The sequence below is a fragment of the Apteryx mantelli genome, chromosome 8 (assembly GCF_036417845.1).
Source record: "Apteryx mantelli isolate bAptMan1 chromosome 8, bAptMan1.hap1, whole genome shotgun sequence".
Taxonomy (NCBI): Eukaryota; Metazoa; Chordata; class Aves; order Apterygiformes; family Apterygidae; genus Apteryx; species Apteryx mantelli.
The window spans coordinates 29,167,109-29,192,569 of record NC_089985.1 but is presented as its reverse complement, the minus strand read 5'-3'; the positions used below and the strand labels follow the sequence as shown (position 1 = coordinate 29,192,569).

The 25,461-nt window shown below is 36.6% G+C and overlaps 1 protein-coding gene across 6 annotated transcripts in view; it reads right to left on the bottom strand.

Moving 5' to 3' along the window:
- Nucleotides 1-25,461, bottom strand: part of ZZZ3 (zinc finger ZZ-type containing 3) — a 66,644-nt gene that overhangs the window by 4,068 nt on the left and 37,115 nt on the right. For 2 of the 6 annotated variants that reach the window (XM_067301031.1, XM_067301033.1), the window contains exons 4-11: nucleotides 14,351-14,489; nucleotides 12,759-12,906; nucleotides 12,558-12,676; nucleotides 12,190-12,264; nucleotides 11,903-12,004; nucleotides 10,473-10,568; nucleotides 6,102-6,254; nucleotides 1,115-1,249 (exon numbers count right to left, since the gene is read on the bottom strand). In XM_067301031.1, coding sequence (XP_067157132.1) covers nucleotides 1,115-1,249; nucleotides 6,102-6,254; nucleotides 10,473-10,568; nucleotides 11,903-12,004; nucleotides 12,190-12,264; nucleotides 12,558-12,676; nucleotides 12,759-12,906; nucleotides 14,351-14,489 — 967 coding nt within the window. The remainder of the gene's footprint in view (nucleotides 1-1,114; nucleotides 1,250-6,101; nucleotides 6,255-10,472; nucleotides 10,569-11,902; nucleotides 12,005-12,189; nucleotides 12,265-12,557; nucleotides 12,677-12,758; nucleotides 12,907-14,350; nucleotides 14,490-25,461) is intronic. The other 4 variants (XM_067301034.1, XM_067301035.1, XM_067301036.1 and 1 more) reach the window with 4 other exon arrangements.

Here is a 25,461-nt window from a genome sequence, read left to right as displayed (position 1 = left end):
AAATAAGTCTAGCTGCCTAATGCATTTCACAAGGTGAAGAAACTGCTCCAACATAGTGGCCATGTACACAAAAAATCCTTTGTAAATCAGAAGACATATTTCTAGAAAACTCCCTTTCTTTTCACACCCCCTATTACTGGTTGATGCTGGGACACAACATTATTTTAAGTTAATGTTTATTTTCTTAATTTCACATAACCAGTCTTTCATGCCCTTGCTTCAACTTCTGCAAGTATTACTTGATAGTATTAGGAAGCTGCTACAATTTTTCTCTGCAGCGAAAAACAAAAAAATAACTGTTAATCTACTAGCGTTCTCATTCCACATCTTTGTCCCTTCTTTGGTCTAAAGTGGAGGCAAAATGAGTCCAAAACCACAATCAAAGAATGATCATCAATGAATCAAGGTCAAAACAGAATGAAGTGTCAAATGGAATTCTCTGAGGATGCAACCTGGCTCTAGAGCTACAAATATGTTCGTAATCTGAATGAAGAAAAGACAGCATGCTTATTAATTTTCATACAGTATTGAACTGAAAGTCTACAAATATGTTGGTGAACAAGATCAGATTTCAAATGGATTTTGACATGGATCTATGTGAAGAAGATAAAGTGGTATCTAATAGACAAAGTACAATGCCTCTCCAGAAACGATCATTCTCCATCTTGTATTAGCGCAGACAACTGTTTAGGTAGCTGTTCTGCCGAAAAGAACTGACAGATCAATGTAGATCACAAGCTGGATATAGTTAACAGTGTCTTATAAAGAAAAAACATGATGGTGGGCATATAAACATGCACCAGGAGCACATACTGCCAGATAAAGGAAGTGCTCCTTTTATTTTATTCGATTTTGACTTGTGTTCAGTTTGGGGCAGTCACATCTTGCTGAAAGTGCAGAGAGTCCAAATAACAGCAATATTCTGTGAAACATGCTATCAAAAATAGTGCAGTAATGGGCTTGTTCTGATTAAAGAAAATGAGGGAAAGAAAACATGGTGAACAAGAATTAAGGAAACATATATGCTAAACTAAATAAAGTCTTCTTCGGAAATCCAAACCATGCTATCTTTGGAAACGTCTACACTGCACAGAAGAACATCACTTTATCTTACCTTGAATCCCACATGCTGCACAAATCCACTTTCTGCATGCATCTGCTGGAGTTTCTGCTTCTTCAATTTTTTAAACTCTAAGAGTTCTTTGTATTCAGGTAACTCTCGATATGTTATTGGAATACTCTCCTCATCCTGTTCATGGAAAAAGAGAAATCTTTAGGAATGTAATTACAAGTAAGAGAGATTCCATGAATCATGAAGTATGATTAATTATCCTTTAAGAAAATACTGGCAAGATATTCTACGAGACATACTGAGAAATTATTTTGTAAAAACAACATAAAAAAGTACATATATCTAACTTGCATGTTATTTTGTATTATTTGTACTTGCATTATACCAAAACATCTTACAAATAAGTTTCTTCTAGTAAAGTACTTAGCTATAGTATAAGATGAGATAGTGCCTAACTTTAATTCCTAATTTTTCTTTCATTTTAGATGATCACCTTCAATTTGCATACAGTCTATTTGTCCTTATATTGTGGGCAAAATGGCAGCAGCAGTACAAGAGTTAGTTTTTGTTTAAGACAAAGCTAGTTTATTTTGCTTGTAAATACTTGGCAACAGATATTATGATATTTCAGAATTAAAATTACAGGTAAGTTTTATCAACTTAATTGATCCTTCCCTTTACCATTCTATGGAACATGAATGGTTACGATCACTGTTCGAAAGTACCTTCGAAGCTGTAAAAACTTTGAAACAAATGACACCCAAAAACTTGTTTACAGATTTAGCAAATTTTTGCACAAGCTCAGATTTTTACAAGGCCATAAATCAAGATAGCATCAAGCTTTCACTATATATATATTTTTAAATGAAAACAGTCGATCTTAACAGTCTTAACATCTCACCTTAACCCATAAGCAGTGACAAGAACCACTCAGGATCGCTCATGGTTCTATGACCATGACAGTGGAAGTTTCAGAGTTATCCCATCTTGTGCCCACCCCTTTACTTCATATTCTCTCTTAATAGCTTAAAAAATAGATTTTTTCAGAAATTTTTCAGAAATTATAAAACATTTTGCCTCCCTACATGATGGTGCATACAACTTTGCCAGAGATTTATAACAAATAGTTCTCTCCTTTAAAACAGTGACCATCACTGATTTCCCTCATTCAATTTTCTTCAAGGAAGGTTGCGGGCCTCTATGTTATGAGACAGAAGCAGCGCTCATTCCCATTAAAATGTCAACTGCGAAATGGCTATTTAACTGTGGCAGCTGTACTTGGTCAGTGGCAACTGTTTTCAAAGAGGACAAATCTTTAGGAATTTAAAGCATTTTTCAGATCATATATTGATAGCAATTTTCCATGATGAAAAACAGCTACAGGGGAACAATCACAATTCTTATAATGTAGCCTACACATATAATTTCTTTTTTTTTTTTTTTTAAGAATCTGTAAAAACTAAAGAATCTGCATTATTTAGTAAACATAAAATGGAGGGAAGGTAAAAGGTTTGCTGTTTAGTGTTAAATTTCAAAAGGCCTTATCAAATATTTCATTTTAATTTTGAAACTGTTTAAAGGACTGGGCTGTAAATATAAAAAATCATGATTAAATGTCATGATTAACTTGTGTGGTGATAAGCTACATTCTTTTCATAAAAAACAGGGATTCACTTCCTAAGCGAAACTCAAAGTTTTTCTGAAAAATACTGCCTGGCACAGAATGACTATACGTTGAATAAACTATGCTATAAAGACTCCCTGTACAGATACTTTATTCTGGAATAATAAGTAGCTGCATTCCAGAATAATTAGACTACTCGCAAAATTAAGTAATCATAACAGAGTGAAATTACTTTTCAGTTGAGAATAGAGTGTCCTCATTTAGGAATAACTCATTCATACTAAAAAAAGTTTTCAGGAATAGTTATGCCAGTCAACTTGCACTATACCAACAACATCTTTTGTTTTTACAAGGGAACAGCAACTGGTACTTCCATTGTAAAGAAGTCAAAGAAAAACCTTCCTATAATTTTCTTGCTACACCAAATCTCCTCTCCACCATGCTGATGCATAATATTTCTCTGAGGCAGTGACTGTCAATAAGAGATCTGACTTTTAACATTAAAACAGAATCCAGTACATTCGTTTTGAGACTAGTTCATGACGTCATTTTCGTTCCAATATGCTTCTCTCTTGCACTGATAATGGGGATGGAGACATGGACAAGGAGAACAGGAGAGGTGCCTGAGGAGTGGAAGAAGGCTAATGTCACTCCAGGCTTCAAAAAGGGCAAGAAGGAGGACCCAGGGAACTACAGGCCAGTCAGCCTCACCTCCATCCCTGGAAAGGTGATGGAGCAGCTCATCCTGGATGCCATCTCTAAGCATGTGAAGGATAAGAAGGTGATCAGGAGTAGTCAGCATGGCTTCACCAAGGGGAAATCATGCCTAACCAATCTGATAGCTTAATGAATCTGATAGCTTTCTATGATGGGATCACTAGCTGGGTAGATGAGGGGAGAGCAGTGGATGTTGTCCACCTTGACTTCAGTAAGGCTTTTGACACGGTCTCCCATAACATCCTCATAAGCAAGCTCAGAAAGTGTGGGATAGGTGAGCAGACAGTGAGGTGGATTGAGAACTGGCTGAAAGGCAGAGCTCAGAGTGTTGTGCTCATTGGCGCAAAGTCTAGTTGGAGGCCTGTAGCTAGCAGTGTCCCCCAGGGGTCAATACTGGGTCCAGTATTGTTCAATTCATCAATGACCTGGATGAAGAGACAGAGTGCACCCTCAGCAAGGTTGCTGATGATACCAAACTGGGAGGAGTGGCTGATATACCAGAGGGACCTGGATAGGCTGGAGAGATGGGCAGAGAGGAACCTCATGATGTTCAACAAAAGGAAGTGAACAGTAAGGACTCTACTCTCCACCTAGGCAGGAATAACTCCATGCACCAGTACAGGGTGGGGACTGACCGGCTGGAAAGCAGTTCTGCAGAGAAGGACCTGGGAGTGCTGGTGGACAACAAGTTAACCATGAGCCAGCAATGTGCCCTTGTGGCCAAGAAGGCCAATGGTATCCTGGGGTGCATAGGAAGAGCATCACCAGTAGGTTGAGGGAGGTGATCCTCCCCCTCTACTCAGCCCTGGTGAGGCCGCATCTGGAGTACTGTGTCCAGTTCTAGGCTCCCCAATACAGGAGAGACATAGAGCTACTGGTGCGAGTCCCGCATAGAGCTACAAAGATGATTAGGGGACTGGAGCATCTCTCATACGAGGAAAGGCTGCAAGAGCTGGGACTGTTCAGCCTGGAGAAGAGAAGACTGAGGGGGGATCTTATCAATGTGTGTAAGTATCTGAAGGGAGGGTGTCAAGAGGATGGGGCCAGACTCTTTCCAGTGGTGGCCAGCAACAGGACAAGAGGCAACGGGCACAAACACACACAGGCAGTTCCGTCTGAACATGAGGAAAAATTTCTTTCCTGTGAGGGTGACTGAGCACTGGAACAGGTTGCCCATAGAGGTTGTGGAGTCTCCATCCTTGGAGATATTCAAAAGCTGCCTGGACACAATTTTGGGCAACGTGCTCTAGGTGACCCTGCTTGAGCAGGGGGGTTGGACTAAATGATCTCCAGAGGTCCCTTCCAAACTCAACCATTCTGTGATTCTGTGATCTTTCTGATAACTGAGCTCACCGGTATCTTTCTACATTACTGCAAGCCAGAAATATATCCACCTGGAAATGCTGCACTAGTGAAGAAAGAAAAGATTAAACCAGATTTCCAAAAAAAGGGCACAGTCCATTATCAGTGCAAAAAACTAAAACAGCAACTTCCATCAAAACAAAAATAAATCCCAGTAGATTTATGGTGCCCATATTTTATTAGAATTAGGACACCATAGGGAAAAACAAATAGTTTTAGGAAAATATTTGGAACACAGTTGGAAAATACGTATTTTAAAAATAATACATAACAAAAAGAACATGTGTTGTAAGAATACTAATTTGCATCTCTTCTAATATGCATTTTTCATGCCACTTAAGATTCTTATTGGAATATGCTAACTTACCAGAAATCCCTTAAATGAACAAGAACACCATCACAGACAGAAGACAGAACACAACTGAAAATGCGTTGAAGACTGAGTAATAGATGAGCAAATTTAATAACTTAAGGCAGACTATGCAGTGCATGTAAGAAAGTCAATAAAGAGAATGAATGGACTTATACTGGGTGGCCTTAATATGTTCTGTTATGCAACAAGCTTTTGAGACACAAGATGTCACTAGGCTCTCAAATTCAGCAAATCAGGCCCTTCACTCTAAGTATAGTAAAGCCACAGTGATTCACAAAAGCTGAGAATCTTGCCCAGCATTTTAGTGGTAGGTTATAATCTCTGTATAAAATGGCATATGTGGAGATCTGAAAGACCAAATTTCTTGCCCAAATTCCTGTAGCATTATTGTATGTTATAAATTCGAAAACTGGAACACTAGATGCATTGAGTTAGGATGTGTACTGGAATTTCCCTCTAAAAACTATACCCATTTAATGCTTGAGGACTAAGTCTACCAGCTCATACTTTGATGTAGATTAAAAAATTTCCTGTAGTTAATCCAGCCAGTGAAGAAAGCCAGAAAGCAACAATGCTAATGGAATTTAATTTTACCAGGGCACTAACTTTTCTGATACTACACAACTTTAGCCAGAATCAACCTTTTCAAATTGATTTCATGTCAGATCCCTTTTTGAAAATATGTAACTAAAACTTTTCAAAAACAGTTTCAGGACAGAACTTGTACCACTTCTAAATATTTCATTTCAGAGTTTGTCTGTATTTTCTGTGTTTGGGGTCTTTATATTAACCATGCGTTTGCAACTCAACCTGGCTCATGAATCTGACCATAATTCAATACTTACCTGATAGTATTTATTTTATGGCAAGGATGCTTAATCCACATATTATTCATTAAACAAGGTTAAGACAACAGAAAGCAAGATATTCTGCAACTGATTTAAATGACATACCGATACTTCCTCTTCTGCTGCAGTATCCATATGGCTGTGAAAGCTGGATCTGTCATCATCTTCATCCATATAAACTGGAGGTTCATGGGATGTCATGAAAGTTGAAGGTTTGAAAAGATGTTTATTTAAAGGGTGCTGCCGTCTACTTGATGACTATGGTGGAAAAATGATACATTTTTAAAGACATTCATTCTTCAGTTACCATTTAAGTAATCCTCGTCAATAAAACCTTGTCAAAAATTTGCTCTTTTACACTAAATCTACCATCTTTCCCATTATTTTTACTTAAACCTCCATATCAGAACCTCATATAGCTGTTTGGGTTTTTTTCCCCCATAAAAAGTGAAGTCAGATGAACAGTGGAATACTTTTTTTGTAAGAACCCAGCAAGAAAGAGTCCTTAACATAAAAACCCTACCATTTTAAAGATTAAGAACTGAAGCACAGAAAGACTAAAAGACTTCCCAGAGTCAGAGAAGCTGTTAGTGTGAGACTAGACAAAGGTGCAGTTTGGCACAGGTCCACGACCCAAGAGACCAGTCCATACTTGACACTTATCATCAACTCATTGTATTAGTTTGCGCCTTAGAAAATCTAAGTCTAGGCTAATTGTCCAGGTTTTTTCCCTAGTCTATGGAGAAAAAAGGCAATTGTTAACGCTAATTCATTCCACCATAAAAGAGGTTTCTAAGAGTTGGAAAGAATTGCTCTCTGAAGGTACTTTTTCATCTCCACTGACTGGAAAAGAAGCCTAAAAAATGTTAGATGAGATAAATTACTCCCTTAGTGCATATCTAAAACCTTTCAACTTTAATGCTGTCTGAAGGTTTAGAATGCACAGCAACTTTAAAATAGATTACTAAAAGGCACTCAGCCCCTATCACTTATTCCCCATGGAAGAATATTAAATATCAAATAGAAGAATTTCTGGTGAATGAAACTTTTTACTTAGATATTTTCTAGACCAGGATTTTGACATCTTAAACACATTCCACAATTTAAAGAAAACAATGGGAATCAAGAACTAGAAGTATAAAAAGATTTTTCTATAATCATAAAATGGAGGATTGTCTTGCACTGTCTAAGCTTCTGTCATGAAGATAAAGCATAACAAGTATTTACAGTAGTTAATATTTCTCTTTTTACACAAGGATTTTTATCCCAAGTGTTCCTAAAGACATTTACAAACATGTTACACTATAATACAACCACTTATCTCTAAAGAGGGATTCAACAATTTAACATTAGTTTATAGCTGTGTATAGGAGTAGCTGTGTATGTCACTAGGCAGACAAAAGTTTAACAAGGAGTTGAGATTAGCACCATTTACTTTTAAGGAAAGAGATGCAATCTGTAATAACAATTGGAAGCTGCTACCTCAGATCTGCAGATTAATTACTATGCACAGAGTAAAAAAGAACACTTTATTTTAATACTAATGTAGCATCTCTTGTGTTGAATTTTCTCCACCTTCTGCCTTATGATCACTGATTTCCTGTATCTGGTTTCCTTTGAAGGTTTCATACACAAATAATACTTAAGATTTATAAGGTTAAGACAGCGTTTCAGCCTCAGCTGACATAGTGATTTAAATTTTCTGTTAATACAAGGTAAACAGATCTGGATTCAATACTAGATCTGAAAATCTAAAAAGGAAAACCATGTCTGCACTTAAATAGTATCACCATTATGCATACAGTTACGGCCAGAGAATTTAACTGAGGATTTGAAATCTCTTTTTAACATGATTCTGCTGTTGGTGAAGAATGAATTAGAATGCTACGTATGAGGAAACAGTTAAAAATAATTTTTCCTGTGGGAAATCCATCTTTTGGAGTATGTTTAATACTGAGTGGGCTAATGATAGAATATGAACATTAAATTGGAAATGATGAGCCATAATTGCTGAATTTAATATTAGAGTCCGAGATCTCTGATTCTGTTGCATTTTGACCAGTAGTGGATGATGGCTGTACAGTAAAATGAACTGGTTGATCCTGTTTAATCCCCTGTATCACATTACATCATACGAGAAGACATATACAGCATCTTCAGCAAGAAGTCAAGGGGCTGAACAGGCTTCTCATCTCTCCAGTAATCATTTCAAAAAAGCATACTGGGCAGGCCTCTTGGAGAAACATAAATAGCTTCTCCTTGTGAAGCACCTCTTTTAATGCAATTATTTGCATTAAATAAAACTATGTTTTTTTTATTCTTCCATAGATGTGTGCCGTAAGTATCAGCATCCAATTTTCATACTCCTATTACAGGCAATAAAGCAGATACCGCAGTTTACAGTTTATATGCATACTCAGGATGAAAATAAGCATAAGCACAGCATAAGCGTGATCCAAACTTTCAATACCGCTTGCATTTTCTTTCTGCCACATTATTATCTCCACTGGAGACTTGGGAATAACTACAGCCTGGTACAGTGCTGTCAATCTGTGCCTTAAGGAGACAGCTATATTAGCAGACTGAGAGCTTAATTCTCCCACTTATAGTACTTGTTTGATTTTTTTTCATCTACTATATTTTTATGTGGGTTGCAAATATAGAGTGGAGAGGCTAGTGCCAATAGGAGTTCTGCTTCATACAGATCAGGGGACAATGACCTGACTCTTATGACTTGGTTGTAAGGATATGAATCATACTGTGAAAATAGATGCAAGTATTAGATACATGCTACATAAAAGCTTAAGAAAAATCTGTAGGATGGTAGCATTACCACTGTAGTATGAGAATGGTAAGAATTTCATAAAATATGTTTCAATCTTGATTATACTGTGTACGTATGCAGATCGCAAGTGTTAAAGAACTTTGAGGATCACTGTTGAATATAGAGAAAAACACGGTTAAAGTATCACAGACGTACTGATGAAGTTAAGAGTACTCCCTTTATTCAGCTAATACAGTGATCCCCTCACTGCCTGTCAGCACCGCTCACATTCTGTAATAACAGTTTTTCCAAATAAAACTGAGAGGAAAGAAAGAAAGAAAAGTCACGTGATCTAAGATCATTCAAAAGGTTAAGAGCATATAAATAACTCAAAAAAATTTCAAAACTAAGTTTTCAAACTCCACTGAAATTAGCCCCACAGTATGGTAAGTGATACAAGTAATTCAGAGTTCTAACAGATGAATTTAACCACAGTATTTAAGGTATTAATGTTCCAACACAGAATCAGATAGGGGCACTCATTCTTTGTCATTCCTGACAATATAGCAGTACCTTCAGAGAAAACAAGGAGACAACCGGGGATCTGTAGCATTTTAAACTATTAGAGACACGACTTGGTAGATCTTGCTGTCAGGCCTCTCTGACAGTGAGGAAACTTTATACCCCGAACTTTCAAGGGACTAAATCTGCAAATATGAATTTTTGCAGAATCAGTATATAAGGCTTACTCTATTCATAATTAGAAACCATCAGAGACATCTGGATGCAAAAAGTAACGTTACTCTAGAGAATGTCACTATAGCAGGTTTTTTTTAAGAATTTCTGTAAATATAGTTAACAGTAACAAAAAAACCCTGAGATTGCCCTTTTCAAATACACCAATGTCTAGGGTCCTCATTAGTACCCATGAGCACCCGCATGATTTACATCAAAATATATGACAGATCTGCACAGAATTTTAGGGTATTTTGTTTACTTTCCTAAACTAAGAAGATTTCTCAGGAACGTATTCTTTTCTCACCTATTCCAAGATCAGGAAGAACACTACATTTTAGTGGGAACGAAGAAGAGAGAGCAAAATCTGTGGATAAAAAACCTTTCTGGAGTAAAATCAAATCTCTCATATATGGCAACTGTAGATGGTTGTGTATGTTGCAAATCAAAACAAAACATGACACTGCAGAATTAAGACTACGCTTGTGCTAGTTTAGTATGCTCAGTTACGCATAATTTTCTATATTTTTGTTAATTAAAGATGACTGTACGATATGAGTTATAGGGCCCTTTATCCTCTTGCAAGAGAGCTCTTCTAGATCAATTAGAGTCAACTCACAAGTGAAGAAAAAGTACCCCAAGACCAAATCATTCAGCCCTAATTAGTTCAGCCTGCAGTCTGGCTGCTATGCTCTTTTCTGACACTTCATCTCCCATAAAGATTGCCTGATAGAGGTGTAATTAATACGTGTTGATGTGAAACTAGAGTAACATTCAACTTGCTCTACAGTGCTAACAGCAAAAGAAAGAGTACTTTATGAATGAAGTAACAAATAAGCACAAGGTATAACAATCTGCCTAGTTAATAATAAAGCACTAATGAAGACTTAAATCTATTGAAAATATGAATGATTTTGATTCAATTTGCACGCAGATGCAAACAGAAATATGAAATTTCTGCTGTAATATTGTCTCACCTTTTTGGAGTATAAATATAAGTTTGGAGTTCTTCCTGGAACTGGAATACCAGCTTTAGTCAGTTTTATAAAATATTTTTGCACCCTGCTGGCAACCTATGAAAAACAACATACAACAATTAAATGTCAGGTGAAATATAGCAGGTTTTCACTTCACAGTCTGGCCAGCAGAGCTACATTAATTCAGAATATGAGGACAAGAAATCCTAGTTGTCTACTCTGTGACAACTACTCTAACTGTCACTTATTTGCAGAAAGATACCAGTGTATTTGCAATATTTCCAGACACACTGAAGACTTTCAAGGAAAAAAGTTGTTTAAAAATACACAGAAAACCAAGCAAAAACAATGAGAAGGCACACGACTTCAGTAGTTTGTTACTTACTAAAGCTAAACTTACTCTTTCTTAACAATGACAGATAAACTACGCACAGTTAGTATACATAAAGTACATATTTATGAAATAAGTAAGCATACATTTTAGTTTTTCAATATGGGCAAATATACTTGTAAGTATAGATATCATCAGAGATGAGACAATGCTGTATATTGAAATACTTACGTATGTTTTACCTAATAACATATTACTAAAACACAACATACTTGAAAACATAACAAATCAACATTTTTGAGTCATGGTCAACAAGGAGAAATTACAATTTTTGGGGGAAAATGCCTGCAAGACAGCTGTGGAAACACTTGATGCCTTCGTTTGTAGATCTAGGCCCCAGCATAGAACTGATTCTACTGCCTGCAAATACTAAAACATCTGCTCTTTCTGCAGTACTGGGGTGGAACTCACGCTTCAGAACGGCGCTTTCTGCGGGAAATTCAGCAGCGCAATCTGACAGCAATTGATGTCACTACACTTGCTAAACTGAACTAAGGGATACTGCCAAAATCTAAGGAACAACAATTAGGTCAGACAGTTTTTGTCACGGGTTTTGGGGCACTCTGAGAATAAAAGGGTCAGGTTTATTAGTCAAATGCAGGCCCTGATGTTAAAGTTTTAAGGAAAAAAAAAAAAAAGTAACTGAAAAGATACTGGGTTTTATTTATTGCTATTTTTTTAAAATCTACAAATAAATCCACTGTGAGTTTATGTCAACTCCTAGGATGCAGTAGTTGATACCAGTACTACCACAGCCTAGGCACTAGAGTATTCAAAGAATGCCCACAAAGTCAAATCTTTTTCTATAAAAATAAACTTTATTGCTTTAATTATGAACATTATCAGCTTGCAGAAAAATAATCCCTTTTTTAAATTCCTCCTCACTTTATGAATTATTTTTGCCAAAATCCCAAATTAGAAATACAATTACTTAGTGTTGAAGAGCAGCTCATGATACAATCTCTTATCAGTGCCTTCTAAAAAGCCACAAAATGTAACCAAGGAAAGGGATTACTCCTCCAAGTGTTTTTCTTTTTACCTGCTTTGCTGTTCTATTTCCCAGCTCATCAGCTATCTTCTGCCACCGTCGGGACTCTACTTCCTCTGGTGGATACTTCAAAAGCAACTGCTCAAGTTTTTTCTAAATCAAGCACAAATCAACAGAAAATATAAGTACATCTTTCCTAGTAGAGGTACGAGTTGTCATAAAATAAATGTGTATACACGTGACATTCAATTTCTAAGCTCTTTAAACTTTATTACACAGTTTGCTTTTATTCTCACGTATGTTACTACAATTACAGAAGTGGAAGGGTTTCCCATTACCTGTTCTTCTACAGTCCACAGCTGGTTAAAAGTTTCGGGTTTGGTCTCATCGCAAAGTCGCCCTCTTATCATCTGCTTAAATACAGTATATAACATGGAATAGGTCTTTAGAAAAAAGGAGGTTAGGATCTCGATTTTAACCCTTTTCCTACATACGTAAAACCAAACTCCAAACAAATAAATGCATGAAAATTTGAACTAAAATTTGCCTTACCTAAAAATACGTTCTCTGATTTGAGTACCCAAATAAATTGCCATCACCAAAATTAACATTTGAAGTAACAGTTAACATTATCCACACACCTGTATTAAAAACGTTTAAAAGTTACTATCTTGTAAAATTTTGTCTTTCCTTTTGTAACAACTACCTGTGGACGACTGCTTGTAGAACCTTCTGGACCATCACTTAAAGGCAATACAGAGTATGAAACAGACTCCCCATCCTTCTTGGGATCCAAAGGACTTTTTGGTCTTGCAGGTATACCTACTGTAAGCAACACAAGAAAGGAAGTATTAGACCTCCACATTGGTAATTTTTTTCTTGTAATTTACACTAATTTTCCTTTTACCTTTGTCAAAAATCAGCTTCACTCTTCTACTGTTACGCTTTCGGTTTTTGAATTCTCTCTCAAAGTTTCCAAGGCTAGTGGTGTATTGGTCCCAGGCAATCTCAGGGAGCTGGACAACTCTCTGAGGATATGGAAGACCCATATCAACCTGGGGAAAAAAAACCAAAACAAACCACAAGTGAAAAGCAATATTTAATGTAACTGTTGTCCAAAAAAGGAAAAAAAGAAAAAGAAAAAAAAAGAATCCTGAAAAGCTATGAAACCCTGAAACTGCTTTTTAGGTAATAGCAGAGTTCAAAATCAGTATTTTAAAGTGCCATACAGCACACAGCCTTTATATGGGGAAGGTATTTTTGAAGAGTAATACACAACAGTGCATATAAAATATGCAGCGGCACGGTCAATGATGGCTTATTGGACATAAGAGCTTAAAACGTATATTTCGCAGATGAAATCAGGTGTTTTGACTTTAATATCCTGTTACTTTTTTTTAATTAAGATATTGTTTGTCCAGGATTTGTACCTTTCTTCAGAAATACAGGAAACTATGGGATGCAAAGTTTTTTCATCTGATAAAACCTAAACCTCTCTCATCAAAGAAACCAATGCATATTCTACACTGACTTTCCTACCTTCTGCCTAGAACCCAACTGCTGCAAGGCTCCTCACTTTACTCTAAGGTCAGTCTTACAATAAGCATCATTCCTTTGGTTCAGAGACAAAAATACACTGGATGCTTTCAACTAGCATTAGTATTTCCCCGATACAGTAATATCAAACATAACACTATTGTATCTTGCACGCTATAAACTCATCTCAAAATTTAATGGAAAGACAACTACTGAAACCAACGGCCCTAGGTCAGACCTCTCCATAAGCCTAGGTCTCTACAAACCTAGGAAAAGGACACCACAAAATACCTACCTCCTTCTTCCCTGAAAAACAACATATTGCTATCAGACTATAAGGTCAAGCATATCTGTCATTGGAAGATATGACAAAAAGAAAATATTCAAGCCTCAAACATTTTTCCAATGTCCCTGTAGCTACATTTTTTTTCCTTAACCTTAAAAAGAACATTTCCTTATCAAAATTCATCCTCCCTCATCACACAACGTTCCAGTTATGTTATCCAGCACTCACCCAGGTATGTTTTCTAGTGTTATTTTAGTTTTAAGTTATGAACTACATTTCCTGCTCTTTAAAAGTTCCCTACCTGAAACCAAATTCACTCATAGCAAAAAATTTAATTCCTCTAGTGACAAAAGTTATGAATTCTTGATCTAATACCTTACTACAAAGTCCTTTCAGTCATCTACACTTTTCCATGTCTTAAAATGTCTACACTGCATTTCTATGTACCAAAAAAAAAAGAAAGCATATCTAATAAAATCTTTGAAGACCTGTATCTTACAGATTTAATAATCAAACCCAAAACACAGGGCCATTTTTGCTCAGTAGAAAAAGAATATTAAATTCATAATGTTTACACAAGTTTATATAAACTTATCTGATTTCTATAGATGATGAATTGCTAGTTATTAAAAAGAAAAAAAATCTGAGTAAAACTTAAGAAATGCCCATTGAAATACCTTCTTCTGGAGTCTTTCCACAAATCCAATAGGATCTTTCAGGGCTTCTCTCTGGTGTTTGCCTAAACTTTCAAGGTCTTGAACTGCTTGAGTACGTTGAGCCTCGAGTACAGCAATCGTCTGTAACAGTCTCTGATAACTACAGAGACAAAGGAAAACATCTCACTGAATTTTTCTTTAAAAGCAACCCCTCCCAACTAAATACTAGCCATGATTATCTACTAGTGTCTACCAGATTTCATAGCTTATCTGAAACAGTTTATAGACATTTTTACTGAATTATATCAAATCTATTCTTAAGTAGTATATGAAGCTGTATAAACCAATTAAAACAAAAACAAAAAACAAAAAACAAGGAGTTCCTTGAAATTTAAATCCTACTCTAGCTAAAATGTCCCTCTGTCAGGGACAAGTGATTGTTGATCATAACTACTGAGAATATGAATAAACTTTGCTTATAAGGGGGAAAAGAACCCAAAAGGACATAATTTCTTCCCCCCTTCAAAATAAGTTTCCTTCCACCCCAATATAAATGGCTCTGTTATGAAATGTTAGTATTTCACCCAACCACCCACAGGAGGGATAAGAATGACCTAGAAACTTTGTATCTAAACATTTCATAGAAGCTTCAGGTTAGAATAATCTTTCACAAAACGTAACAATAAACCAAGAAACAAGGAATAAGTAAGAGATCCCTTTAAGAATACAGAAGCTGAATGAAAATGGCAGTATTCCCCCAATCTGTCACCTGGATTCAAATAAGATCATGATTTTCTATTTTAACAGATACATCTGATAGTCACTTATGTGATTATCAGACCTGTATCTGATAATGTAACGAAGCTAACTTGGTGACAGGAAATGATACAATCCTGAAACACAGCCTATAAAAAATGAGTAACTACATTTAATACCTTTTATTAGCTTTATAGTTGCAGTTGTTGGCTTCGTTTCTGAATTCAGCAGTTGCTCGTGGGCCCTATTGTTGCAAATCGTGATGTAGCAACTTAGCTTTCTCATGAAAATGTTTTCTGACATTTAATATTAAAACTGTATTTTAGTTCAGCACAAAATATGACCTAACACACTAAAACCAGGTAAAATTTATTCACCGCCACCCTACTTCAATACACGTTCTATGTCGTCTTTGCTAAAACACACACAACCTTAACACCAAGTTCCCCCCACACTCACACAAGACTCAGAGGTTCCTAAGTTAATGCAAGTTTTTCAATTAACTCTGCTGGTAAATGGAGAAAATTTTAAATGGAGGGAACTAAAGGGTTTCAAGGCAAAATAAAGGCCTCATACCACCAAATATTTACGTTTCTGCCATAATATTAAACTGCTTCATCCCCCCCAAAAGGGTAATTTTCTTCCCACTTAAACGTAGTATCTATAAACACAAAATATAACCATGAGTTCTGAAGTGTGAAACTAAAACAATGAGTTTGTTTAAAACCATAAGATGTAATTCTGTTATGAATTTATAACTATTTAAATTTGCTTGCATATACTGAGGTTATATGCAACTGAGAGGCTGCATACACTGAGAAGTAAAACGTTTGTTAAATTAGCTATTAATGTACCGCTACTGGGAGAGCGCTCCAGCTTCTGCTAACAACACAGCTCCATGTAAAAGAAAAAATAAAACTGACAGCAAGATAATTAACAGAGTTATTCTTGATCAGGCAAATTAAAGGACTTGAGAAATAAATTTTGTGAAAATAGTGACAACACATCAGAAGGCATCAGCATTCGCCAAACACATGCCATTCAAACGGCTATGGGCTCGCAGGAATCAGCGTCCACTGAAATAAATATCTTTACTTAGCTTTCACAAATAATATCCGATCACGGCCCACCCCTGCGCCGGGCAGCCTCCGGCCACGCTCCGGTGAGGGGCCCCGTGGACCGTGGACGACTCTCAGGAGTTCACTCCAGCCACAGCAATGCAGGCTGAGTAGTGCACACACAAAATCTTTGACAGCTGCATCTCAGAAGATTTTAAATAAATATCTACCATCCACTTTTGAGCCATTTTACCTTGTTTACTCAAACTGCTTTTCAAAAAGAAACAAAAGTCATTTTATTAGAAGTATTTACATATTCTGAAGAAAAAAACCAGTAATGTTGGTGATTTTAGAGGAAGTACTAGTTTTAATAAGGATTCACATGCGTAGAGTGTGGGAAGAAATCACCTTAGTATGGTCTTAATCAAGTCTGAATGAAAAGAGCAGAAATGACACTTGGGAAGAAATAACAAACAAACCAAGAATCTAATGACTTCCTCTCCTCACTACAGTGTTCATGTGATGTCCTCACTGATGTGAGGGAGTCAGGGAGTAGGGGTTAAATGGTTCATAAATGATTTATCTGGTTTTGGTGGAAATATAAAAAAAAATTACATTTCAGAATAATCCAGAAACATTTCATGTAATATCAACTGCAGACGTGTAACACTATTATCACAAAATATTTCAGGAGAAAAAAGGGTTTTTGAGCAAACTATTCAAACAGACTTGCCAGCATTTTTCCTCCTTCTGCTAAAGAAATGCATTTACTTGGAGCCATGCACTTTAACTTCCATATTCAGTTTTTATGAACAGATATATTCTGAAGCCCAGAAACAAGAGTGCAAATTTTATCAGGCAAATATCAGAACTGTTAAACAGGGCAGGGAAAAAGTGCACTTTTGGGTCTTATGGTAGGAAAAAAAAATTGAAAATACTAACCCTGAAGTACATAGTTGATACACTCAGGCACTTGATTTGCTCAAGTCCTGCCTTCTCTCAGAGCCACTGTCCTCGCTTGTAGAGTCCAACACTACCACGTCCCTGGCCGTATAACCATGCGCCTGTACATAATTCCATTACGTTCTCAACCACTACGGTTTTCAGAAGTTTGTACACCTTTTAGCTCTGTGGCTCTACATGACACCTTTTACTGCATTAACTAAGAGTGTGCATGATTACAGGATCATTTCAAAACAAAGTGGCTAACAATTTTGCTATACATCTTCCCAGCTTCTCTCTGAATAAGCATAACAGCTATGATTCAAACTACTTCCTGCAGTCGCTCTAAAATTCTCTGAAGATTTAAAAAGCCTAACAAAGATGAGGCATTGGATACTGGGAACAGAAAGCTACCTGGAGCCTAAGTCTTTGCAGTGCGCTTCAAAAATAGCTTCATACTTCAATCAGCCAAGCAAATGGCAACCAACTCAGTTATCCAGCTACAGTTATGTAATTTTCTCTGCAAGATTCCTGAGAAATTACCAAGGAAAATCATCACACCTCACCTTCCAAAACAAACCAACCTCACATAACTAAAAATAAGTAATTTGAGTAAGCTTGCGGTCAGTCATATTACCTACACTGATTGAAGTTACTCATTTTCTCAGTCTCATAATTACTGAATTATTAGCACATACAAAATGGGAAGCGCATTCTTCTCTGTAGGAACATTTCCATTCCGTGAAACTTCGATCCCGTGTTTCCACAACTCCAGTATTAAAACACCACTCTTTTTCTAAATCACACTAGTTGCTGAGAAGCTTCCAAATTAATACTTGAATAATATGGCACACTATAGGAACACTAAGTATCTCTATGCTTAAAACCCATCAATAAAAGGGCTTCACTATTTAAAAAAAGAAAGCCATTTCTTTAAAAGATTGGTACCGATCAGCAAGCACTCCCATGGCCATCGTTCTGCTGCAGCGTTCGCTGCTCCGCTCTTTTGCATTGCTCTGTAAGATAAATACTACCTGGCAGCACTGGTTTGCTGCAAGTTCTGCCGCAAGCAGTCACGTTACACTGCCCACTCCCACGAGCCCTCCTGCAACAGCGACTGGGGACACAGCAGCCTCCTCTCCTGTCTGCGATAAAGCTTCAAAGCAGTTTAACTACAGCCTCAGCAACGTTCCTTTTGATTCAGCTTTCTGAGATTCGCTTTTGAGATGCCGGGATTATCCGTTATTTCCATCCTGGTGTAACACTATCTACATTTCCAGATCTAAGCACCCAGCATTAGATCACAGATTATTTGTCTTTGCATTAGGAACGATCAACCAGATTTGTAAAGCACAGATATTTGGGGTCAATCTGCCTTAAGTATAGCACAAGTTTAAGTTTCATCTTATTTTTATACTAGATGACTGAACAGTAACCTGTGTAAGAGGCCATGTCATTCAGCATTTTTAAATAAATTCATTTTAGTATTACAGAAACAGTCATTCAGTCACAGATAATACTAGTTACTCTATGGCTTCTGAAGGCTTCTCCTTCAAGATATGTTACTGCACTTTAAAACTTATGTGAATGAGCGATCTGGGGAACTATTATTGCAAAATCAAGAATTTAACTTTTAGGTAGTGAATTCAAATCAGTGGATGGAATAAAATAAATAAGTGAGGCTTTTCAGTTAAATCCTGCTAAATAAACGAGGCACCAGTTTTGACTTGTTGGACAATGTAATGGACAGACACAGAAGTGGCTGCTGGTAACATTCACCTAATGCCATAAAAATGCCAAGCCTTCTCTGAAAACAAGCCCCCTACATAGACATAATCTACCAAAGAAATTAAGAACATATGAGAAAAATGAGATGGCAGCCATTGGTCCTATCTCAGCCACAAAAAAAGAAGAAATTTCATCACAAGTATCTTTATCCCAACAGGCTGATGAGTCTTCCTGATCTAATACCCCAGCGCACGGGCAATGCATTCTCTCGCCTTTAAGCTAGAGACTTGCAAACAGCAGTATTACTTCCACTCTCCCCTCAAAGGAAAATAAGTGAAGCTTATGGAAGGAGGCCCTTTTCCAAAGCTCAGTCCTTATTCTCTAAGAGCAACTGAGCTTTTTTAACCTTATGTGATTACATAATTGCTTCCAAAGTAATGATACAATGAACAGTTTCATATTTACTTATTTAATTAAAATTATCAGGCTTTGACTGTCTCAAAGTTTCACGCGGTATTCGCACAGTCTATCTTACAGGCATATAACTGAATGTTTATTATTTGCCTTTGGCATGAACCACATATGGATTTAAACACCTGCATTATTATCACAATGATAATTTATTCTGTTATTTGCATATAGATTTATCACCAAGTCTTAGATCACTAATGCAAGTCTATACAGTATTTTTTTAAAAAGATGACAATACATAAAATTGTTTTATACAGCTAGTAGATAACAAAGGTGAGACCAATTAACAAGGGAAAACTGTAAAAAGACCTTTAAATATTTGTATTTTTTAATTAGGACAATAAAATCAACATTAGGAGTTCCCTGCAATTTATTGTTTGGATACTTTAAGAAATCACCTGAAGGAAAAAAAAAAAAGAGAGAATAATTTTGTCAACTATATCTGCCTTACAAACATCACTTAGTATTGCAAAGAGTAAAAGTATTATGATGTCTCATTAAAAATAAGTGATTTGCCCTGTCCTGTCCAATAAAATGCTGTTGCAGCTGTTGGTCATCACTTTCCACTCCTGAAAACAGGCCTTCAACAGTTGTCTGAATACTGTTCAAAATATGATAGGAATTATGGTAACATCAATTTGGGGGATTAGTAGGTAAGCAAGTGTATACTATAATTCAAATGTTATGATATTTGAAATACTGATTATTTCTTGTGCAGGTGGGATTTATTTCAAGTGAAGGAGTATACATTTCTCATAACCAAAAAAGGCTAAAACATATATTAAAAAACTACTTTAAAACAAATTTGTTTTGAAACTTGTATTTCAAGTAACTTACACAAAATAGCTACGTAGCATTAATATAGAGGATTCAATCAAGCCTTTGTTTTACTGCCATCTACTGGCACTCTAGCACAGACATACAAAACCAGCTCTCTATCTAGTCATTTATCAGTCTGGGTTTGGGTCTTCTAAAACAGTGATTCAGAAAAAAATCTCATTAGATGCTAAGCTAAGAAAGGATTAGTATATTACACACATTACATAAGATGACTGCAAATTAATGCAGAAAAAAAGGAATATTAATTGTACTTAGAATTTGCAGTTTAATCCAAGGCAGCTACAGCATGAGATGAGATTTCTGCAGAGATCTGCAAGCCAGATGAAACAGAACCTTCTCTTTTCAAACAAGTGGTTTGCTTCGGTTCAGAAACATCAGATAACGCCCCCAGCTTTTAGTCTTGGCTTGAAATCTTTGCCAGTGTCATTATACAGTAATTCTGACACCGCAGAGTTTCACACAAGTTATTCCGATGCGCCCCTGAGATTAGAACAGTCTATTACCGCACAGGGAAGAGTGCTGGGATTTGCAGTTGAATGTGAGATTTGCAGAACACACAGGGTAGTAACAGGGAAGAGAGGGGAAAAAAGGGGCATAATCAGCAAGGGCACGGATCAACTCATATCAGGACCTTCAAAAGCACCTTCGCCTGAAGAAAGCAGCGTATGGTAGGTAAAGATGCTTAGATACCACAACCAAGGCAATCTGCTCAAGGCCAGTTCTGCAACTTACTATGAAATGGTTTTCCACTATAGCTTAACTTCTTCACGTGAACTGTAATTTACTGTACTTTCTCTGACCTTCTTTAAGGTTCAAAGTTCAGACCACTTAAAAGACTTCTGAGATAAGCAAATAATTCATCTGCATCCCTGTTTTACACATGAAACAACTAAGCTATATACAAAGTGTTTTTTCCAAGTTTACCATGCCAGTAACAGCACAAAACCTGTATTTTCTGAATGCCAACCTTACGCTATAATCAGCGCCTATTTAAAACAAAACAGAACTAAGCCAAAACAAACAAAGACTTTTTTTTTAAAGACACGTTAAAATACCCTAAAATACACCCCCCCCCAAAAAAAACCCTACTAGAGGCTTTCACCTGGACACCAAAGAGATGTTATTCCACTCTTATTTCAGAGGCCAGAGAAACAACAGCTACATCCTCCTTCCAACTTTCTCAGCTGCACACTTTGTATTTCAAGCATCTGAACAGTATTTTATTGGCTATGAACTTATGACGCCCCTTTTTCTTAAATCTTTGACTCTGGTCCAGAAACAAAATCCCCACTCATATTCTTCTACAGGCTTCGTTCTTATCAAGAGTGATCCACCACACACTACACTTAACACTAGCTGCATAAAACCACCCTTTGCAAACACCCACCTTTCCAGCTAGTTTTCATTTTTTTAATTAGCAATTAAGCCTTTGCCTCTGTACACATGTAAAACGTGCTTCAGTCTTGTCAACATCAAAGGCTAAAATAATATGCATCAGCCCTCCCCAAATTAACATCTTTTAATACAGCTTTTTGATCTTCTTTTAACAGCACTTCCTGAAGCATCTACCTGAAGGCCAGGCACATTTAGTGGGAAAGATGATACAGATCCCTGCCGTGCCTCCATGTCCTAGTGCTGGAGTGACACGAAGAAATGGCAGTGCAAGGCTTTTCCTCACAAGGGAGGAAAACCCCCAAATCTTTCTGCTCCCTTCCCTCTACCTGAGAATTGCCCCAATTCCTTCACTGAGAGACAGTATCACCCTGCTTCCTCCAGCAGCCCCGCTTGGATGTTTTTCTCCAGAAAGATGGCAGGGGGAAAGCCACCCTTCAGAAGAGACTTTCTTCCAGAGATAAAATAGCTGGAGCTTCACACGTTACCACAAGACAAACAAAATCTAAGTTAGTTGACAATACTTATTTTCTCCCCCCCACAGAACTCATTCTTTTTGTTAAAATACAAGGAAGAAAATTCCCAGTTATTTAGGGATATGTTCTTGCTTTAAGAACAAACATAACATAATCCCTCATATATTCTGTTATGGTAATACCTGAAAACTACGATCTTTTTACAAGGACATGCTATGCAATCATTAGAAGTTCAATAGTATAAGAGCAAAGAATTATTCACTCAATATTTTTATATATTATAATATTGTTTTGGGGTAAAGAAGGAAAGAGAAGGTAGAAGTAAAGGAATAAATGAGTAAAATACATCTTTTGATTAGCATCCACTATGGTAATATAGCACAAACAAGCACAGTTAGTCCCTGGTTGGAAATGTAACTTTTAAAGGTGAATCATTATATAAATCAATAGTACATCTTTACCTTGAACTATGCAGAACAAAACAATAGGCAAAGATGCATAGATGAGGTGTGCTATAATGAAAAGTTAAAGATCAGCTTGCCCTTCCTATCACGAATTTAAAGGAAACCAGTAAAATATAAAGGAAAGCAAAAGTAGGATCTTTCATCTTCTCAAAACAGCACATAAGCCACTTGCAGTACCAAAGGAACTCTGATCTGGAGAAGGGCTTCTTGCCAACACTGTAGCAAGCACTGATATCTACTACTCACACAACTAACTTCTCAAAGATACTACCAATCATCTCGGTAGTTCATGACGGAAACGCTGTCAAAATGTAATACAACACAAGACCAAACCAAATATTACACCTGTAATGAGGATAGCATTCCCAGCAAGATTAGTTAAACTGCAGAGTAAAGATATCAACACTCTCAAAGCATATACCAGGAATTATGGTCTAGTTATTTTCTTGGTGGCATCATTATGCTTATTAGTATTTTAGTGAAATATTGGTACATCCCTGTCAGGTAGGCAATTATGTTAATATGATTTATTCCTTGTCCCATCAGATTTAGCTTTACACTGACATAACTGCATCCATACCTTACCGTTCCTGCTATCGTTAAAGCAGCATCACTTGCGTGTATAGCCAAAAATATGGCCAGGCATTTAGTCTCCACGCAGCTGTGCTGGCTAACAAAGTTACCATCTCATCGTTTTTGTTCCTTCTTTATTAGGACCATGAATTTCTGCACCATTTGATTTGTTTTTCAACTCTGGTATTTCCTACACCTCAAAACCAATTTTATTTACAACTACCTAATTTTTCAGTTTAGATAATTTTAATAATGAGCACCCTTCAGAAATGGTAATCATTTCTCAATGAAGAGGCAGCAAAATAAGTTTCTATCGTTGATCTTATGTAACAAGTTGTGGGGCCTTTTTTTTTTTTTTTTTTTTAAATTTGTGCAATCTTTCCTCATGACTTTTGAGCCAGGTAGATGAAAGAACTCACAAAGATAAGCGAGTTGCTGCATGTTCTGTAAAAACTGGCAGTTTGGTGAAGGGGAGAGATCATAACTACTGTCTCCCCTAAGAGAAAGGCAAGGAGAATTCAGCTGTCACTGCTTCCACTCTCTGGTCAGCGCATCGGCGCGCGCACGCACGCACACCCACGAGCTCGCGCTCGCTCCTCCAGGATAGGATGCTACAGAGGAGGTGAGAGCGTAAGCAGGGGAAAAATGCAGGTATCAGTCAAATCAGATGAGGAAAGAATTTATGGAGCAAAGGACACAAGTCCAGAAGAAATCAAGCTTCATTTTCCACAGACCATATCATCCAAATGAGGACTGCACTGGGGTTGACAGTGCTGTTCACCAGGCTGCTGTCACTGTGGCTGACAGCAAGAAAAATATGTTGAGAGAAGGAAAAAGGAATTTGCAAATTTACTTGACATTTAATAGCTCTTGGGCTAAGCCTATCACCAGAGAGAGAAAAGCAGATGTGCCACATGCCCAAGGCATTATCTCTTGCGAATTAAATTAAGAACTCTATTATTTAGTGTTTATTGGACAATTCATGTAATTATAAAACATGATTCTATGAATAAGAAAATACTAAACCTGCCTTTTGTTCTGCTTATATTACTTATAAATTGTTCTGTTTATATTACTTACAATTTTTTCATTTATATGAACACACACCCACACACCCACACACAGAGGGGATCTTATAAAACATAATAAAAAATGGCAGCACTAAAAATAATAAATGTAGTCACACACTAATATGTTACGACAACATGATTTAGTAACGCGACTATATGCAATACGAAACTGCAGTCTATCAGAAATTCATATTAGAATTTTCTAATAGATTTCCCTTGTATTTCTACTTTGGAGAAGCACCAGTTGTAGTATTCAAATTCTAAGTGAACTGAGCTTTTTTTTAAGCCGATTTAGACATTTTCTTATTTACTGAGAATACAGACCAACCTACCACACAATAGAACCTATCCTTTGAGATAAGAATCAATTTTGTGCATGTTCAAGTTTTACATTAATAGGCAGTTTAAGAACCATATCATGGTATGCCAAACTAGTGTGCGGAACAGACTGTGGCTGACCTTCAAAATTTAAACACATAGCAATCTCATACATGTGGCATGTATGCATTTTTTAAATTAACTGCTATTATTCAACACTAAAAACTTATACTTTAGCAGTGGTGGCAAATATTCTTCAAGGGAGAACTCACGGCTTCCCTGTCTACAGAGTGGTGCCGTCTCAGAACAGCCTCAGCCTGAGTAAAGCCTGCCATTACAAAAAAGCAACTTGACTGAAAGTTATGCCAATTCCCGTTATTCCCAAAGATGATGAAACGATGCAACAAAGAAAGTCTCCCCAGCATAAGATTGTGTCATACGAAAACAAGAAAAACCAAAAGGTGTCCTTAAAAATAATATGGAAGGACAGTTTATTCTGTAGTACAGTTAGTTATGGCTACATATCACAATAAAGGAATGTTATTCTATCTCTTATCTGCACGGTAAAATAAATACATAATAAATTCAACCTTAACTCTGGACATACTTAAGTATATTTGAATATATCTGCAAACGTGAGGATAAATTACAATACTGATGTAATATTTTTATTCTTAACCAATATACATGAAGACAGACTTGGAGATTTTGTCTTAAAATATATTAATGAAAACTAGTTTAATTTTTTTAACTCATCGTCAAGTTAAGGGAAAAAAGATGCTGCAGGGAACATTAGAAATTCATCTTAGTTAAAAAGAGTGCTATGGAATCACTTTAGTTATATTTCTATTTAAGCTTCTATTTAAGGCAGTTCTCAAATAATTGGTATGGCAAGATGCATCAGACTGTACTATTACAAGTCAAGTGCAGTAAGATAAACTTTTACAGAGAACTGTTTTAAACTGATCTTTTAGGTGAAGCACTTGTGACCGTATAAAATACAAAACCTGTACCAGAGGAAACGCCGCAGATGCTCCTTTTCTT